General features: G+C 35.4%; 1 protein-coding gene across 1 annotated transcript; it reads left to right on the top strand.

Moving 5' to 3' along the window:
• The first annotated feature begins 10,976 nt into the window (after nt 1-10,976).
• On the top strand, nt 10,977-12,147 carry LOC138907319 (uncharacterized). Its single transcript, XM_070197915.1, has 2 exons — nt 10,977-11,099; nt 11,629-12,147. Exons 1-2 carry the CDS (start codon nt 10,977-10,979, stop codon nt 12,145-12,147), a joined length of 642 nt encoding a protein of 213 aa, XP_070054016.1.
• Nucleotides 12,148-21,273: the final 9,126 nt, after the last annotated feature.

Below are 21,273 nucleotides of genomic sequence, written 5' to 3'. Positions count from 1 at the left end.
GAATAACAATGAATATCTCAACAAGAAGCAACCTTTGAATGACAATGAAACAGAACTAGAAAGAACAAGAATAGTACTATGAAAGAAGCAGAGAGCGAAGGAGGGTTGAGAGTAGTCCAGTGAATTTATAGATATCTACCTCCGTTTAGGAAATTATTACTTAGGCAATAATTAAGTAGGGCTTAAGTTGGTTAATTATTTCTTCTACCCAAAGTAAGAACTTAAGGAAACTTTTCTTTTCCCAATCATATATGGACAACTTTTGTTTTTCATATTCATATTCGTATCCCCTATTTGGCCATAGTTCTTTTCTATGATTTAAGGAAGTTATTACTATAATTTTCAACATTTAAATGTACTTACTTTTGTAATATAAAGAGACAATGCTAAATCATCGATCATGCGCTAATTGGATTAATTTTTTGAATGTTGAGAAATTTAAAGCTTTAATAAGGAAATAGTGGAAAAGAAAATTCCACTTAATTCCAATTTTATTTTTTTTATACTATAAGCTAACTTTAAGTATTTGGTGTTTGTGACTTTTTTCCCACCCAAATAAGCTATCCCTAGCCCCCGGCGCGTATGCAAGATTTTTATGCAAACGGTGTCGATATTTAAAGAAGTGAACAAATGAATCAATGTAGAAGATCATATTAAAAAAAATACACAATTCAAATCATATTAATAAATTCAAATTCAAGTTACTGTAACTCTAATGGACGAGTTTTTAATTTTTCAAAAATATATTATATATATAAGGAACCAAACAACCTTTTAAAAACTCATCATTCCACTTAATTCCGACTCTATCTTTCCCAAGTTTGATGGGTTAAGGTGGAATATTAAGGATTAAATCTATACTATATTTGGTTGACAGTATAAATTTATCCCAGGATAAATTATACCGTCAACCAAATACAGTATAAATTTAATCTCACACATTATCCCCGTACCAAACAACCCCTAATAAGTTAATTTTAAGTAATTGGTGTTTATGACTCTTTTTAACCCAAATAAACTATCCATGGCCCTATCCGACCCTATTTAATTTTTAATAATTGGTTACAGGAGAAAAAAGAGTTAAGCTAAGCACCTGCTTTCTTTTCTTGCGTTCTATCTGGGTATTTTCGCATATGGAGAAAGCTCTGGCTCTTTCTATGACTCGGTGAGGCAAATAATCACATATACTTCTTGATGTCAATTTTGCGCTGCACTTTTATAAAGGATTTCAATGTCTCCACCAAGAGTTATGGGAGAGTAACCACAACGACCGGAACATATACCAATAACACCGTCTAAAACAAACTATAGGTAAGATATTAATATATCACAGATTTACACCTGAGAACATCAAACTTTAACTCATTATAAATTTTACCTACCTAACTAAAATTATTAGTTCAATTGCAGGTTCACATGCTATGCTATCTAATCATATGTCATTTGACAATCAAACCACTCGAATAGGCCAACCGTTCATCAATTTCAGCCAGTGTTTTAAAAGGTTTTCGGGGCGAGGCGCACCAAAAATGCCCCGAGGCGATAGTGTGAGGCGAAAGTCTCAAGAGGCATACGTCCGGGCGTTTGAGGCACATTTTTATAGTGAGGCGTAAGCCCTAGAGAATGTTTTAAATTAAAACAAAATTTGTTGAATAAGTCATTCATATAATACCCAAATTCTCAAAAGTCAGCTTGTAATTACTCAAAAAATTTAAAAAGGAACTGAAATGTATTAAATTTAAAAGTCAAGACCTTTTTTATTGATTGAAGCCCTAATATTTATGGTCTTTTCTAATTCTTTATCTTGTCCGCTAGTATGCTAATATCTCCCAAAAGCAATAAATATTCAATTTTTTTTACAAATACAAAGAAAACTCCATTCTCCTTCATAGCAGCAAGATCAAAGTTCAAATTGCAGGTTAGTCATCCTTTTAGTTCCTCCATGTAGAAAACATTATTCTTTCGACTCAAGTTATTTGTGCTTGTAAGTAGCGTATAATATATATATATATATATATATATATATATATATATATATATATAGATAGATAGATAGATAGATTTCACATATATATAGTTTTCTTTAATTTTTATATGAATTTACTTATTTATAAATATTTAATGTAATTTATATTATTTTATTAAATATTATGGGAATTACGCCCCGTGCCTCGGGGCTTACGCCTCGCGGGGGCATGTGTAAAATGCCTCGCCTTATACCCATACCTTTTAAAACATTGATTTCAGCTTGTACTTTTTCCTTCAAATTTACTTTTACTCCTTACATTATTGTTTTCATATAATTTATACTGTTTGTACTACTTAACATGGGACACATGTGCAACGCACGTAATCAGAGACTAAGCTAGCTATTAATATATGTCTCAAAACTCTTTGTATAGTTAAATGAATGTAAAAGGTTAAAGTTTGCGAATGCACGAAATAAAATTATAAATAGAATTGTGTTAGTGTTTTGAAGGAATCTTAAAAGTTGAAACATGTTATATTTGATGGAAAAACAGCTATGAACAACGGAAACAAATAGCCAGGATTACTTGCATTTAATATAGACAACACACAATCATAGATTTAATCAAACGTAAAATCGATATTAATTGGTGAAGGATTATAATAAGCAGCGGAAGTAATCCCAGTATCAAAATCACATGTAATCTAGACAACTAGCATAAACGGAATTTCACGGGTTACCTCTTGAAGCGTGAACAAAGCTCCTCTATTACGTGAGCCTCCAATTCCACAACAACTCAATGAATTCTCCATCATCGGCATGATAAATATTCGCGAACGTTCCACGGTCTTCTACTGTGTTACCCAAATAATATCCGGTAATAGTAATTTCGCGTGGGCAAAATTTTCTAGGAAAAAGACTAAACAATTTCGGCCACCTTGTTCTACCTCCTCTAGGTGAAAAACCTTATGTATTTATAGCATAAGTTTTAAGGGTTAAAACCCTTTTCCAAAACCTGTTGGGTTTTCTTTTCCACCCGAAAAATAAATTCTTTATTTCCTATTATTTAGGCACAGCAGGGACCACAGAATTTAATTAACAAGGCTTCCAATTATGGATTAATTTCTAATTTTTGAAATTAATATCCACCATAATTAATTACGAATTATTCCATAAAAATTCGTAATTGCACTCCTTATTCAATTTCGAAATCCATCCATTAAATCTTATTTAACTCCCCATGTTAAGATTCAGATACTAATCAATTAAATTAAATTACTGACGATTGAATTTATTGATTATTTTCTTTAGATTTTCACTTAACTTATTTTATGTGTCGGATACAAAATCTACCAGCCGGGTTTACACATGAAAACTTATAAGCTTTCATAAAGGTATATCATCAATCTCTAAACCGAGACATGGATTCCATCAACTAATTGTTACTTCGCCAATGTACATTATTATTATCCAATTTACCAGGCATATTGACCCACGAAAGAATCTCACCTTTTAATAAATCAAAACAATAATAATATACACAATTAATAATAATTATATCAAGATTAAGAGTATAAGTGTCACGACCCAAAACTAACCCCCTGTCGTGATGGCGCCTATCGTGGAACTAGGCAAGCCGACTCATTTTCAAAACAAAATGATATTTTTATTTCAAAGATAATTTCAAGGTTATTTAATATAAAAACCTCCATTTAAAGAGTTCAAATCAAAGAAAAATAGAAGTGCGGAAAAGAAAAGCCCGACATCGGGGTGTCACTAGTCATGAGCATCTACTATAATCTGTCTAACAATATCAAGGCTAACTCAGCCTGGAAAATAGCTAAACACGTAATCCTAGTCCGGCACCATGAAATATTATTTTCTTTGCAAATTTTACCGGGCTTTACACTTAAGTTCTTCAAACTTTTCCGGGGTGTTACATCCTAGCTATGTGGTTTCACTTGTGAATGTTTCAGATTCTAACACATATCATGAGCATGTTGAATTGAAAGACAAATTTGTCGTATCTCTAGTCCTCTCATATAGGATCAACTATTTTGAAGGGTTAAGCTGTCAGAATGATAATAATATCACAAGTGCTCAACTTCTTTTTCATCCTCGTAGGCTTATGGCAGAGATTCCTTTTTGCTAGTTACTATTAAGAGCATAATGCAACTTCATGTATTTTGAAACCCATATCACATTCAGGGTGTTAGAATATTCTCATTTCGAGTTAAACTGATTTTTCCCTACACTCCAAGAGACGACTGGTATCACATAAGTGTTATCTCTCCTTGAGGCCTACTATTGCCAAACAAGGCACGTATGGAATGAAACAATTGTTGTTGTCCTCTTCATAACTCATAGCTTTTCAAGAATAACTAACGCTAATGTCTTTACCCTTCCGATTATACCTCCCATATGCCACATGTCTAAAATGACTCATTTATTTAAATCTCAGAATCATGAACATGGTCCCTACATTATCAATGCCTACTAGGCAACTCTATGCCTCATGTGTCGAATCAATGATGTCAGCACAATGATTAACAATGTCAGCACTATTGGTAGTAACCTTCATGTCTCTTAGGATATAACCTCTTGAAATACCATGCTCAGTACCTTGATGGATTTTTGAATAATTTTAGCCAATATCGAACCTTGTTGTTCATATTTATAGAAACCAGTGGGGGGTTGAAGGCTCAAACATGTCAAAGAAGAAGCATTATCTCGTGATCAAATATATTGGATAGGAAGATTTATGGTAATATTCAAGCTAGCACATCTTAAAGTAATTGTTGGAGGTTGCCAAAGGTTTACTTTGGGTGTTTGGAATAGAAATTTAGATTTGAAGAAAGTGAACGGGTTATTCTCAATATGTCCTCCATGAGGATGCTATGTGAATTGTTAATAAAGGTAAAGTATGTGTAGTCCCACTAGGCCTTATGAAGTCTTGAAGAAAATAGGCCAAACTATGAGAATGATGTTTCCCTATTATTGACCTCCGTTTACCCGGTATTTCATGTGTCTATGTGTAAGAAGGTGGAGTTAATGGATAATTGGATTATGAGGAGCGACTATTTGCTATCCTTGTTAGATAAGTCCGGAAGTTAAGATTGCCTCTGTCAAGTGCTATGGCGAAACCAACAGGTTGAAGATACTTTCCCGTGCATTGTTCAACCCAAAAGGTCCGAGCCGCGAATTTCTACAATCCTCAAACACGTAATCCTAGTCCGGCACCATGAAACATTATTTTCTTTGCAAATTTTATCGGGCTTTACACTTATGTTCTTCCAAATTTTTCGGGGGTGTTACATTCTCCCCCGTTTAGGATTATTCGTCCTCGAATGAGGGTCAAACCTGTTATTAACATCTTATGCAACTCAGTTTGTTTCATACCACATTCGAGCAACCCCAAATTTGACTAACTCGCAAAATTTTCAAAATTTCGCCAGAGTTTCCCTTGTAACTAGGCCTATCCACTTGTCAGAGAGCCCCAGAAATATATTCTAACAACATATACATAAGCTAACGACGTAACATAATACAAAACAACACCAACTGTGGCCTCACAAGCAATTATATTACCAGAACGGAACACTCTTAACATCAAATGTACAAATCATACATAATTCATAGAAAGCAACTCTTAGAATACTTTGTAAATACATAAATAAATAATAACAAAGACTGATATATGCTATGCAATAAAATGAATATGACTGAGTATGAATTTTCAATTTAAACAAATAGTTCACAGCAATATGACCTCTGTGGGTCCCAATAATACTGGCACATAGCCTCAACATGATTTTTAATATGCTTTTCAGCTCAATTTCTTTAACTCATAAAATGCATGAAAAATGCCAAGATCATTTAACTACTAAATTCCACAGAAACAATTATGTCATAATTTCTATAGTGCACGCCCACACGCCCGTCACCTAGCATGTGCGTCACCTCCCAACAATTCACGAAATACATATATTCAGGGTTCATACCCTCAACTCCAAGATTAGAAGAGTTACTTACCTCGAACAAGCCAAATCCAATGTCGAGCAAGCTAAGCAATGCTCCATAAATTTCATTCTGCGCGTATAACTTCCAAACGGCTTGAATCTAGTCACAATAATTTGACTCAGTCCACACAATTTATAAGAATTAATTCCATAAAATCCGAAATTATACCCCAAAAATCACCTGTGGGGACCATGTCTCGAAATCCGATGAAACTCACAAAATACGATAACCCATCAAATTACAAGTTCAACCATACTAATTTCACTCAAATCCGACTCCAAATCGGTATTCAAACTTGAAAACTTCGTTTTGTGACATTATAGAAATTTCCTTTTATTTCTCTTGAAGATTCAATAATCTTACACCAAAAATGAAGATTAATTCATGGAATATAATCACAAGGGAGTTAAGAACACTTACCCCAAGTTGTGTGGAAAATTTCCTCTCCAAAATCGCCCAACCCGAGCTCCAAAATCTAAAAATGGGTGAAAATAATGAACCCTCGAATTTTAAGGTTCTGCCCAGTCGATTTACGCATCTGCGGAGAAGGGGCCGCACCTGCGACCCTCGCTTCTGCGGACAAATGGACGCATTTGCAAGCCAGGCCGCTTCTGCGGAGAGCCAAGCGCGGATGCGACTCCGCACCTGCGGATAAAATTCTGCACCTGCGCTGCCCGACTTCCTCACCCTTTTCCGATTCTGCGCCAACCCTTCCCAGATGCAGCCCGCAGATGCGGGCAAATTCTTCGCACCTGTGAGCACTGCCCAGTTCCACACTTGGTCGCTTCTGCGACTGATTTTGCGCACATGCGGCTTCACACCTGCGATCAAAAGCTTCGCAGGTGCGATCACACCAGTAGGCAGCAGTTCCAGAAACGTTTCAAGTTGAATTTGATCCGTTAACTATCCGAAACTCACCCGAGCGACTCGGGACCCCGTCCAAATACACCAACAAGTCCTAAAGCACACCACGGACCTACTCGAGGCCTCAAATAACATCAAACAACCTCAAAGATATGAACTACACACGGATTCAAGCCTAATAAATTTTGAAATTTTCAAATTCTACAACGACGTCGAAACCTATCAAATCACGTCTGATTGACCTCAAATTTTGCACACAAGTCACATTTCACATTACGGACCTATTCAAATTTCCATAATCGATTTCCGACCCCGATATCAAAAAGTCAACCTCCCGATCAAACTTTCCAAAAATTTAACTTTCGGCATTTCAAGTCAAATTTCACTACGTACTTCCAAATAATTTTTCGGGCATGCTCCTAAGTCCAAAATCACCATACGGAGCTATTGGAATCATCAAAACTCCATTCCGGGGTCGTTTACACATAAGTCGATATCCGGTCACTATTTTAACTTAAGCTTTAAACCTTGGAACTATATGTTCCAATTCATTCCAAAACCTCACCGGACCCGAACCAATTACTCCGGCAAGTCACACAACAACTGTAAAGTAAATTTGAGCAGTAAATGGGGAAGCGGGGTTGTAATACTCAAAACGATCAGCCGTGTCATTTCAGAAATGATCATTTTTGGTCCTTAAGTTTCTGCCCATCCGTCACTAAAAGTCTATTTTCCGTCACTAAAAGTCCATTATTCGTTACTAAAAGTCCACACCAGAACTTGCTTACACCAGCAATTATATTTTACACTAAAAAGTCTCTAACTCCATCATACAAACTCAAAATTCGGCAATTCTTGTTCCTATGAGTCACAAATAATAATACAAACCTAGTCGTTAAATCGAAACTCAATTCGGAGCTCATAAAAGTCCACACCAGAACTTGCGTACACCAGCAATTATATTTTACACTAAAAAGTCTCTAACTCCATCATACAAACTCGAAATTCGGCAATTCTTGTTCCTATGAGTCACAAATAATAATACAAACCTAGTCGTTAAATCGAAACTCAATTCGGAGCTCATTTGCTCAATGTGATACCAATTTTGCTCGTTAAACAATTAACTCATGTTTCGCGCTAAAAACCCAATCGCGACTTGATGAAATTAGACCAAACTTTTTAGATCACTCCTATAATTCATTAGCAAAATCCCAGAAGTCTTGAAATCGAATTTCGATCTCTAGAACTAAAAATGGACCTTTGGATCATTACATGCTTATGCTGAAAACATCAAACTCTTCCAAAACTCTTCCCCGATAGCCTCTAGTATATTAACCATAACTTCCTATATTCAACTCCAACTTCCAAACGGTTTAAATTTGTGCAAATTAGATATAAAGGGCTATAACTTTTATGTTTTCTCATTGCCCAACTCCTTATAGATTGCGAGATATAAGCTCTCAAAGTCAGCCCTGTGCAGTAGAAATTTCTGGCGATGCACACTGTTGTAGCCAAAATTTGCATTACCAGCTTCAGTCAATCGATCATAACTTTTTGTAAAAATATCCAAATGATAAATGGTTTATCATTATTGAAACTAGAATCAAAGAGTTACAACTTTTATATTTTGAGAATTTCTAGATTCCTTATAGATTTTGAGATATAAGCTTCCAAAGTCAGCTCTGCGCATCAGAAATTTCGCACATTGCTGTAAAAAATAATTAGCAGTTAAAAATGATCTGAAACCACTCCGAAACTCACCCGAGGCCTTCGGGACCTCAACCCAATACACAAACAAGTCCTAAAATATCATACGAACTTAGTTGAAACCTCAAATCACATAAAATAACGTTAAAACCACAAATCATACCCCAATTAAAGCTTAAGGAACTTAAGAATTTCCAACTTCTACCTTCGATGCCGAAACCTGTCAAATCAATTCCGATTGACCTCAAAATTTGCACACAAGTCATAAATGACATAACGGATCTTTGAAAAATTTCAGCACTAGATTCTGACTCCGATATCAAAAAGTCAACTCCCCGGTCAAACTTCCCAAAAAATTCAACTTTCGCCATTTCAAGCAAAATTTCACTACGGACTTCCAAAAATTTTTCGGACACGCTCCTAAATCCAAAGTCACCATACAAAGCTATTGGAATCATCAAAAATGTAATTCAGCTTCTTTTACACATAATTCACCATCCGGTCAATTATTTCAACTTAAGCTTCCAAAACAAGAATTGTTCTTTCAATTAAATCATGAATCACCCGAAAACCAAACTTGACCACCCTCGCAAGTCATAATACATATTTCAAAGCTGCTTAAGACCTTAAGCCACCGAACGGAATGTAAATTCTTAAAACGACAAGTCGGGTCATTACATGGATAGCTTATTTGGGTGGGAAAAAAGTCTCAAACACCAAATACGTTAAATTAGCTTATAGTATAAAGAAAAATAGATTGGAATCTAATTAGGGCATGACGATTTGGCATTGTCTTTATATATATATATATATATATGGAACTATGGCCAAATAGGAGATACGAACATGAATATGAAAAAACAGAAGTTTTCCATATATGACTGGGAATTCCATAAGTTGTTACTTTGGGTGGAAGAAATAATTAACCAACGTAAGCCCTACTTAATTGTTGCCTAAGTAATAATTTCCTAAACGGAAGCACTTCATACTGATATTATAAATACTCTCAAACCTCATTCGCTCTCTTCAACTTATTACATTACGTTCTTTCATATAAAGGTTGTAAGGTAAAATATTCAGAAGAAAGTTGCTTTCTTGTTGATATTCATGGAGCAGTTACAACAACTTGGTCAAGAGGGTTTCCGTTTCCGTCCCACCGATTCAGAAGGACTTATGTTCCTGTTGAGATTCGTCGCTGGACAAGAGATGCATGATTCTGGATTTATTACCACAAACGTTGATGTCTATGGCAAACAAGAACCTTGGGAGATTTACGACAGCGGAGTACCCTATGGTGGTGATGAGGACAACACCAGTTATCGCTATTTCATCACAAAGATGAAGAAGAAAAGCAACACGAGGTATCATCGTTCTGTCGGAAACAAGAGCACTTGGAAACAGGACAACAAGGGCAAACCAGTTCACTACAAAAATATGGGAAACGCATCTTCAGTGGTTAATATTGGATCCAAGACAAATTTGTCATACAAGAATAAAGTGTTTTACCCTGAAGATCAGAAAGATGGACATTGGCTCATTAAGAAGTACGAGCTTTCTAAGGTTATTCTTCACAAGTTCGACCAAGACTGCATAGATTATGTTCTCTGTGCCATCAAGAAGCTGAAGCACGTTAACAGTTCATCCAAAACTTCCACAATCACGACGTTGAATAATGTTTCCGATGGAACTGATGAGGTAACGAGTTCTGTTGATGGCTTGTTGGCTACTAACAATTGCAAGAATTATTATAATATGTGCAAGAATTTGGAACACTTTGAAACGATGGCTTTTCAAGAATCAATGGTGATGAATAATAGTGTTATTAAACCATTACAAGTAGTGGCCGAACCAGCTGGAGGGACTACTTTTGGGGTGCTCGAATTATATGCGCCTGATGACTTGTATCAATGGGGTGGAAAGGAATTAGACGAATTAAATCAGATATTGGATGGTGTACCCGAGGTTGATGTAGCAATCGATATTGTTGAGCCATTAGCAGCAGCAGCGGAACCTACAGAGGCTGCTTATACTTGTGGGCAACATTTTGTTGAAGCCACGACCATGCTCAATTTTGATCTGTCGGTGCTGCCTGATATGCGCAGCAATTCAGCGCATGTGGTATACTCTAAAGTGGCTGATCACATGACTCATACTCTGAGTGTTGTTCAAATGGATGCTGAAGAAGATCAACAACACACGACGACAATGTTGTGCTGCAAAGGCTGACCAGCAACTTCTGGTTGTCTACGATGGAATTGGAAGATAAGGACAGATGTTGTAACCAAACTAAGCATTTAAGCTTTATTAATGCAACCTATATACATTGATATTTTTCAACAAGCTGTATAAATCTTTTGTAATAGATGATTGAGCATTTATTAATATACTGGTATATTAGCTTATTCGCACTAGTGGAATGACAATTTTCTTAGTACGCTCCCAATTGTTTGCCATTCCAGTGATCAATCTCTATGAAATGAAAGTGAAGCGTTTCTTTTTGTCCTTATTTTTCTTGTTCAGTCATAACACCGAGTTTTGGGTGTGTTTATATATGTATTTATGAGACTTTTTTTCAGCTGAATTTAAATATTATGTTTTCAAACTTAAAAGATATGGTAGTTTATTGAGATTGTCGGCTTGCCTATTATTGATATAAGCGTCATCACAACAAGTAAGATTTTGGGTCGTGACAACTACATTCATTTTAGTTTTTAATGAAAGGCCAACTGCTACTTAGCTTTCTTTTGGCTTGTTCTGCTTTTAAGTGTTTCATCGACGACACTGACAACTGTTAAGGGAGAATAAGAAACAATGTTCTCATTTCTTAGTTGCTAATTTAAAAAATGCTGCAAATTTAGATCACTATCTTTAGATACTCAGAAATCACATAATTCCAGGACACTACATTCTCATTGGTTGGAAGAAATAATTAACCAACATAAACCCTACTTAATAGTTGCCTAAGTAATAATTTCCTAAACGGAGGCACTTCACACTGATATCTATAAATACTCTCAAACCTCATTCGCTCTCTTCAACTTATTACATTACGTTCTTTTCATATAAAGGTTGCAAGGTATTCAACTTCTTCAGAAGAAAGTTGCGTTCTTATGGAGCAGTTACAACAGCTTGGTCAAGAGGGTTTCCATTTCCGTCCTACAGATTCAGAAGGACTTACGTTCTTGTTGACATTCGTCTCTAGACAAGAGATACATGATTCTGGATTTATTACCACAAACGTTGATGTCTATGGCAAACAAGAACCTTGGGAGATTTACGACAACAGAGTACCCTGTGGTGATGATGAGGACAACACTAGTTATCACTATTTCATCACAGAGCTGAAGAAGAAAAGCAAGGCGAGGTATCATTGTGTTGTTGGAAACAAGGGAAGTTGGAAACAGGACGCAAAGGGTAAACCAGTTCACTACAAAAATATGGGAAACGCATCTTCAGTGGTTAATATTGGATCCAAGACATGTTTGCCTTACGTGAATAAAAAGTTTTACCCTGAAGATCAGAAAGATGGACGCTGGCTCATGAAGGAGTACGAGCTTTCTAAGGTTATTCTTCACAAGTTCGACTAAGACCGTAGAGATTATGTTCTCTGTGCCATCAAGAAGCTGAAGCATGTTAACAGTTCAGCTGAAACTTCCACAATCAGGACGTTGAATAATGTTTCTGATGGCACTAATGAGGTAACGAGTTGTGTTGATGACTTGTTGGCTACTAATAATTGCAAGGATTATTATAATACGTGCAAGAATTTGGAACACTCTAAAATGATGGCTTTTCAAGAATCAATGGTGATGAATAATAGTGTTGACGAAGCAGCTGAAGGGACTACTTTTGAGATGCCAGAACTAGAAGTGTCAGATGACTTGTATCAATGGAATGGAAAGGAATTGGACGAATTAAATCAGATATTAGATGGTGTACATGAGGTTGATATAGTAATGGATATTTTTGAGCCATTAGCAACAGTAGAACCAGAGGCGACTTATACAACTTGGGGGCAACATTCTGTTGAAGCCACAACCATGCTCAATTTGGATCCTTCAGTGCCATATATGAGCAGCAATTCAACGCATATTGAATATTCTGAAGTGGTTGATATGTCTCAAATGAATTTGATTAGCTTTGATCAATCAGTGCCCAAACATGTGCTTGGCTTGAATCAATGCGATATAATGGATCCTTCGATGCCAGATATGAGCAGCAATTCAGCACATATTGAATATTCTGAAGTGACTAATATGTCTCAAATACATTTGGAACACTACTCTGCAACGATGGCTTTTCAAGAATCACATGAGGTTGTGGAATCAATGGTGATGAATAATAGTGTTGAAGCACCTGAAGGGACTACTTTTGGGGTGCCCGAATTAGACGTGTTTGACTTGTATCAATGGAATGTAAAGGAGTTGGACGAACAAAATCAGATATTAGGTGATGTGCCCGAGGTTGATGTAGAGGTGAATATTGCTGATCCATTAGCAGCAACAATGGAACCTACAGAGGTGACTTATCCTGTTGAAGCCACGGATATGCTCAATGTTGATCAGTCTGAAGTGGCTGCTTTTGAGAAGGAACAAGGACAACAAGGTTATGCTGCAAATAATGAAGACCAGTTATATTGGTTGTCTAGGATGGAATTGGAAGACAAGCATTTCAACTAGCTCCATAAATCTTTATTCTAGTAGATGCATGATTTAGCATTTATTGATGTATATGTAGTAACAACTTATGTTAGCTTGATGTTCAGTCATACCTCATCAAGAATTTTGGCATTGTAGTATTTTTTAATGAGAAGTCCACTGCTACTTAGCTTTCCTTTGTTATTGAACGTGGAATTGTAGATACTTTGTAATAGGATACCATGGGAATTCTCTGCATTTTTAAGTTGCTTCCAAAATCTTTTCAATTGAAATCCAAATTCATAAAGAAGCTTTTGATCCCTTGAGCCTCATCTAATTCTGAATTAAGTTCCATGCCTCTATAGCATTTTCCTCAATAACTCAATAGCAGACTTTACGTCACTTTCTTTAGATGCTCAGAAATACATAATTGAAGGAGAGTTTATAATTGTACTTAACATAAAGACCAGAATCAAAATTAAGCCAAATGAAGAACTCTTTGGAGGAATCAACGATTACAATGTTTGTCAATCATCTGTTAATTATGACAACAGAATGATTAGTGCCAGTAGCCATTGTCACCTGTGTTAATAGAGCAACTAATAATAGAAGAAAATTACAAGTTGGATAACTATAACCAAATGTATTTCTGAATTTTCTTAAAAGAAAATTAAAAGAAATGAATGAAACTAATTAAGTATGAAAATGGACATGGAACATGACAACCTAACTAATTTTCTTCTATACAACCAACAGCCTCATGGAACAGATTGTACAGCCTCCAAAAGAACCAACAAAAGCTATTTTTCCTAAGAATTAAAAGATCTTCTCTGGCTTCTTTTCTTATGTACATTCCTATGGAATCTGAGCAATCTCAACCAAAATTTTATGCAGCGATTGTGGCTTGGAAAAGAATGGACAATGGTCACTGCCTTTGATCTTGAAGACACCTTTAGAAGGGTTTTCCCTCACAAGCTTTTCTTGGACATCTGGTGAAAGAGCATGATCATCCAATGTCTGGACATAAAATCTATGACTTGTTCCATATTTTTCAGGTGTCAACAATATCTTCTCCATTATTGGACAAAGAGGAATTGGTCTCATCGAAATCATCGCCAAAGCAACATCCTACAGAAAATGACAGCACCATTAACATCTGAAGAAACATCAAATACTTCCAGGTCTTTCTTCATAATAATTTAGTTTCCAAAATACGTGTTATTTGACTGTGGGAAGATTAAAGTTAGCAATCAGACATGAGACTATGTCCCGCTTCTCTGTAGTTTTATCACAAGGGACCAGAATTGAAAAGTTCAGTTATCTAAGCATAGCTTCAGCAGAGACAAAGCTATTTCCTCTCTCTCTCTTTTTATGCTTTACTATATACTCAGCTAGGTGCTTTTAGTATCACTTCTATGATATTGTGCTTGAAACCAGCGCAAAAATAAAATCTCTCATACTCTCAGATAAGTTGCTTTGGAAGTAGCTATATACTTTTTTGGAAATATTACTTCCTATTGGAATTGCTTAGCTCAACAAGCATAAACAACATTGTCGTACAATTCAGAACAACGAGAACACACTCTAATATAGTTTTTGTGAAATAGGCATGGATAAATATTATGTACCCCCTTGATCCAAAATATTTTCTCCATTTTAACTACTCAAAAGCCAAATTGAAATTCGGCTAAGGGCACCTTCAAATAGATAACACAACTTTAGAAAATTCTAAACCCATTGCCTTTCTGTATTAGTTTATTACTTTTATCTTTCATCCTACAATTTTTTTAGCTTAGTCCTAAAGTCAAATCCTGATTTGATCCTTGGACGTCAATCTAGGGCAAACATTCGGGACGGAAGGAGTACTTCACCATCATTGAATGTTGGAAGTGCTTCTATTACTTTTATTTTTATTTTATTTTTTTTACATTGAGTTGCTTTAATGTCTTTGACCCCAGAAATTCTTATCCATCATAAGCATACCTGAAAACTTCATGAGATAAGTATGAATTTTGAACCTGAAGATGTAGATGCAATTTTGTCTATTCCAATATCCATCATAGGTCTTAATGATTGTAGAAAAAGGTATTACATAACAAGGAAGAAGGGGTTAGTTTAGTCATTCCTTAATGTAGTCTTTAGTGTTAATGAGTAAGTTATAAGTTAGTTAGGATGTTAAGTATTAGTTAATTCCTCTCTCAATGCATATAAACTTTATATATAGGACTTGTATTCTCATTTTCTTTTTCAAGATGAATAACAGAAGATCATCTCCTTCCTCCTCTATGTCTTCTTATTTCTTCTATCTCTGTAAAGTCTACTGCATTTATCTGTAATTGCATAAACAATTTCATGGCATCAGAGCAGTCGAGCAAGAAATCTTAGCTCGGTGTTTGATTTTTGTTCTTCCGCAAAAATTAGTTCTTCTCTACTGTTTTCTGCGAGTGTGTTCTTGAAATTCTTTGTCATCAATGGTGACTGATGATTTGACACCCCTAGATATGAGTCAAATTTCACATGCAGCGGGTACAACAAAAGGATTCAATTTTAACCAAGCCTCATGAATTGACTACAACCATCCATTGTTTCTTTCACTAGCAGATGTGAGTGGAATTCAAATTACTCATTTCAATTGACAAGTATCGAAAATTACTCTATCTGATATCGTTTTATGAGGGTAACACTGCTGGATAGGAACAAATTGGGGTTAGTTGATGGGTCGTGGTCTAAAGAAAAATTCCCAGAATGTACTTGGAATCACTGAAAAAGAGTGAATGCTATTGTGTTATCTTGGATTATGAATTCTGTTGCAAGTGGCCTTCTTGGTGGCATTATGTATTCTCTAGTGCCCAGGCAGTTTGGAATGACTTGCATGAACTATTTAACAAAGTAGATGGATCTAGATCATTCAATTTGCATAAGAAAATTGCTACTCTAAGCCAAGGGACAACTTCTGTTTCTGTGTACTTTTCAAAACTCAAAAATTTGTGGGAAGAATTCGAAGCCTTAGTCCCTGCTCCTGGGTATGATTGTGCAAAGTCTAAGGACTTTGTAGTGCATATACAGAAACTAAAATTGTTTTAATTCTTGATGGGTTTGAATGACTCGTACAACCAAGCTAGGAGTCAGATCTTGATGATGAGTCCTACACCAACTGTTAATCAAACCTATGCGTTAATCATCAATGATGAAGGCCAAAAATCTATTGTTGCTGCCTCTGGACTATTGGGTGCAAATCCAGCCATGTATGCAAATCATTATGATGTGGCTATGTATAGCAAAACTGGACATGGAGGAAATCATAAGTTCAAGAAGAACTATAATATCCAATGTGATTTCTGCAAAATGAAAGTACATAACAAAGAAAATTGCTATAAAATTGTGGGGTATCCCTCTGAATTCAAGAATAGGAAAAGCGGGAGTTAGAAATGCAGCCTACAATGTGATGACCGGAAACAATGCACATATCAGGAATACAAGTTACAATGGTTCAAGTGATGTCAACTCCTAGACAAATCAATTTCAAGCATCAGGATATTCATTTAATCGGATGCCAATATATACAAATTCAGACACAGGATAGCTCAATTATAATATGGGACAAGGACCTACTACTCAGCTGAATGTATAAGGGTTGCCTCCAATAACAAGTTGCACTTTTTCAAAAGAACAGTATGAACAAATCCTACATATATTGAATAAAACCTCAGGTGTTAATGGTTCAGAGACTTCTTCTACAGCTAATGAAGCAGGTATTAACACTATTTGTTTAGCTTCTACTGGTCTACAAGAGTGAATAATCGACACCGGTACTACCAATCATATGGTAGCTGACATAGGTCTGTTAAACAAAGCCTCAATTATGCAACCAGACTATCCAAAGAAAGTGTTCCTACCTAATGGAGATATCACACATCTAGCTCACACTAGTTCCAGCAATATCACAAATAGAATCACAATAACAAATATGTTTCATATTCCACAGTTCAGGTACAATTTATTATCAGTCTCTAAGGTCACAAAAAAACTAAAGTGCTCAGTAGTCGTTTTTCTTGATTTTTGTATTTTTCAAGATCTCTTCAATGGGCAGGTAAGAGTGATTGGTAGAGAAGACAGTGGATTATACATTCTAAGTGGAAATAGTCAACCAGTTAGAACTAGTGATGAAGTCATGTTAGCAGGAAAAAAGCTTTCAGTTATTATTGAACTCAAGACAAATGAAGACATAGATCTATGGCATAAAAGATTTGGACATGTATCAGCATCAGTACTCAAGAAATTACTATCTGTAATGACTGAAATAATAGCTGAAAGATCAATGTACTGTGTGTCCATGTGCAAAACAAACAAGACTTCCTTTTCTAATCAGTAATACAAAAACTTGTGTTTGTTTTGAATTAGTACATATTGATTTATGGGAGCCTTACAAATTACCTACAACTGATGAAAGCAAATACTTCTTAACAGTGGTTGATGACTACACTAGATTTACTTGGATATATTTGTTAAAATTGAAGTCTGATGTGAGCAATATGCTATAGAAGTTTATTGCATTTGTCAGAATCCAGTTTGATAAGCTAATCAAGGTAATCAAAACAGATAATGGTACTGAATCTGTAAATTCAGTATGTGAAACCATGTTCAACAATCTAGTAATTATTCATCAAAAAATCTGTGCTTATACACCTCAGCAAAATAGAGTTGTTGAGAGGAAGCACATGCATATTCTAGAAGTCAGAAGGGCAGTAAGAGTTCAAGCAAACATACCAATCAAATTCTGGGGGTATTATGTTTTAACTGCAGTTTACTTGATCAATAGACTACCAAGCATAGTCATAAACAATCAAACACCTTATGAGAGGTTGTTTGACATAAAGCCTTCTGTAACTCATCTGAGAGTACTGGATGTCTAGCTTATGCAAAGATAGTACAGGAACATGACAAAATGATGCCCATATAAAAAAAATGACAGTACATATGAGATATGCAGATGAACAGAAGGGACACTTACTATATGATCTAGAAAATATATCTTTTTTTTTGTAAGTAGAGATGTTAGTTTCAAGGAAGATATATTCCCACTCAAACAAAATCAAAGAACATCTACCACTATATTCATTCAAGACAAAAACTTCCACAAATTGTTCTATGAAACAAGTGGTCAACCATCTACAACTCTAAATCAGAGAATCACTAAAACAACTGAGAATCATGATACTGCTACTCCTGAATTCTTTGATCAACCTGCTGCATTTAATTCAGAAGCAAAACTCATGGATCAACAAGATGAGTTAAGTCAGTTGGATCAAACCACTGAGCTTCAACCACCAAATATATCATCTTCTATTCAACCACCTCCAACCACTATTGTCTCATTAGATCAGGATGAGCTCAGAAAGTCACAAAGGGTAAAAAGGCCACCTCTTTGGCTCGGAGACTTTGTCTCTCTAAATATTCATCAAGAGACACCCTATGCATTGTCTAAATATATTACATATGACAATATATCACCTAAATATAAAGATTATACAATAACTATCTCTTCAACCATAGAGCCTACAAGCTATTCAGGCTATCAAGGATCCTAGATTGATAAAAGCAATGAAAGCTGAAATTAAAGCATTACAAGACAACCATACATGGGACATAGTCAACCTACCAGAAGGCAAATATCCAATAGGATGCAAATGGATCTATAAAATTAAATATAAAACTTCAGGGGAAATTGAAAGATCCAAAGCCAGGTTAGTAGCAAAAGGATTTAGCCAACACGATGTCATTGATTATCAAGAAACTTTCAGCCCAGTAGTTAAAATGAAGACAGCCAGAATAATACTTGCTATTGCTGCCCAAAAAATAGTGGCCTATACATCAAATAGATGTATACAATGCCTTTCTACAAGGGGATCTCTATGATAAAATTTACGTGTGAATGCCACAAGGATTTACTAGTCAGGGGGAGAAAACATTAGCATGCCGACTTGGTAAATCCTTATATGGTTTGAAACAGGCTCCGAGACAATGGAATGCTAAGTTAACAGAGACTTATTGGGGTATGCATTTTAGCAAAGTCAGTTTGATCATTCTCTTTTCTTCAAGAAGACTTCAGAAGGCATCACTATAGTGTTAGTGTATGTTGATGATATGCTTATCATAGGAGACAATCTCAATTTGATACAAAATACCAAAACTGCTCTACATAAGGCTTTCAAAATGAAAGACTTAGGTGAGCTAAAGTATTCTTAGGCATTGAAGTTACGAGGTCTAAGCAAGGAATCCTAATGCACCAAAGGAAATATGCACTAGAGCTTATTTCTGAAACTGGACTAGGATCTGCTAAACCTGCTATCACATCTCTAGATTACAATATAAAGCTCACATTAAAGGAATATGATGATTGTATAAAGATGTCTGAATCAGACACATTTACTAATGATAAAGAACTGGAGGATCACACTCCTTATCAAAGATTGATAGGTAAGTTGTTGTACATTATCATGACTCGACCTGATAAATTTTTTAGTGTTCAGACTCTCAGTCAATTCCTTCAAAATCCTAAAAGGTCTCACATAGAAGTTGCACTTAGAATTGTAAGATATTTGAAAAAATAGCCTGGCCAAGGAATTCAACTATCTAATAACATCAGCAATACAGTCATGGGATTTTGTGATGCTGATTGGGCTTCCTGACCACATACAAGAAAATTTGTTATAGGTTATATGATTAAACTTGGAGATTCTTTAGTTTCCTGGAAATCTAAGAAGCAAACAACTGTGTCAAAAAGCTCAGCAAAAGCAGAATATAGAAGCATTGCTTCCACAGTTGCAGAACTAATCTGGATGATTGGCTTACTAAAAGAAGTTGATTTTCAGATCAAACTACCTGTTGATATTTACAGTGATAGAAAAGTTGCTATGCAGATTGCAGCCAATACGGTATATCATGAGAGAACCAAACACATCGAAATTGATTGGCACTTCATTAGAGAGAAAATACTACAATGACTGATCACAACTAAGTACATTCCAACCAAAGAACAACCAGCAGACCTTTTAACTAAAGGGCTCAACAAAGTCCAACATGAATACCTTAGCTCCAAGCTAGGAGTGTACAATATTTTTGCACTACCTAGCTTGAGGGGAGTGTAGAAAAAGGTATTACATAACAAGGAAGAATGGGTTAGTTTAGTCATTTCTTATTGTATCCGTTAGTGTTAATGAGTTAATTATAAGTTATTTAGGGTGTTAAGTAGTAGTTAATTCCTCTCTCGGTACATATAGACTTTATATATAGAACTTGTACTCTCATTTTCTTTTTTCAAGATGAATAACAGAAGATCAACTCCTTCGTCCTCTATGTCTTCTTCTTTCTTCTATCTTTGTAAAGTCTACTGCATTTCTCTGTAATTGCATAAACAATTTCATAGATTAATATGGCATCATTCAAAATCTCGGAACTATGAAGTCAAGTTAAGTTACTATTTAGCAAAGGATTTGGCGGGTAAGGCTATTGGGAATTCGGAAGCCCATGCGAGTTATCATTCTTTTCCTAAAAGCTTCTGTGATTCTTTGTGGAACTTAGAAATTAAAAATATATTTAAACATTTTCTAAGGAAGTGTGTGATTAACTCTTTACCCGTTAATGCTACCTTAGCTAAAACATTGCAGAACGTGGATAGCATGTGTAAGATTTGTGGTTTTGAAAGTGAATATATCGAACATATGCTATTTAGATGTCCTCAGTCTCAGCTTGTATGGAAACAAAGTCCTATTAATTGGCATGATATTGAAAAAATAACTCACTTTTCTGTTTGGTGTACAACTTATTTTTAACCGCTAAGCATTTTCATGAATATGTAGAATTGTTACATTTGAGTGTTAATATTATGTGACAAATTTGGAAAGGTAGGAATGCTTGGTGCTTTAATCAGGAAATGTTAGAACCAACTGATATTATTTCTAAAGATCTTTTTGAGTATGAAGAATATAAAGATATATTAACTAATTGCCTCGTAGTCCGGTCTTCAACTGGAAATCAACATCCGGCTAAACTAACAAATTTTCAAGATGGTACTTT

This window comes from Nicotiana tomentosiformis, chromosome 3 (assembly GCF_000390325.3).
Source record: "Nicotiana tomentosiformis chromosome 3, ASM39032v3, whole genome shotgun sequence".
In the NCBI taxonomy this organism is placed as follows: Eukaryota; Viridiplantae; Streptophyta; class Magnoliopsida; order Solanales; family Solanaceae; genus Nicotiana; species Nicotiana tomentosiformis.
The sequence above is the reverse complement of the archived record's forward strand: the minus strand, read 5'-3'. Positions and strand labels throughout refer to the sequence as shown.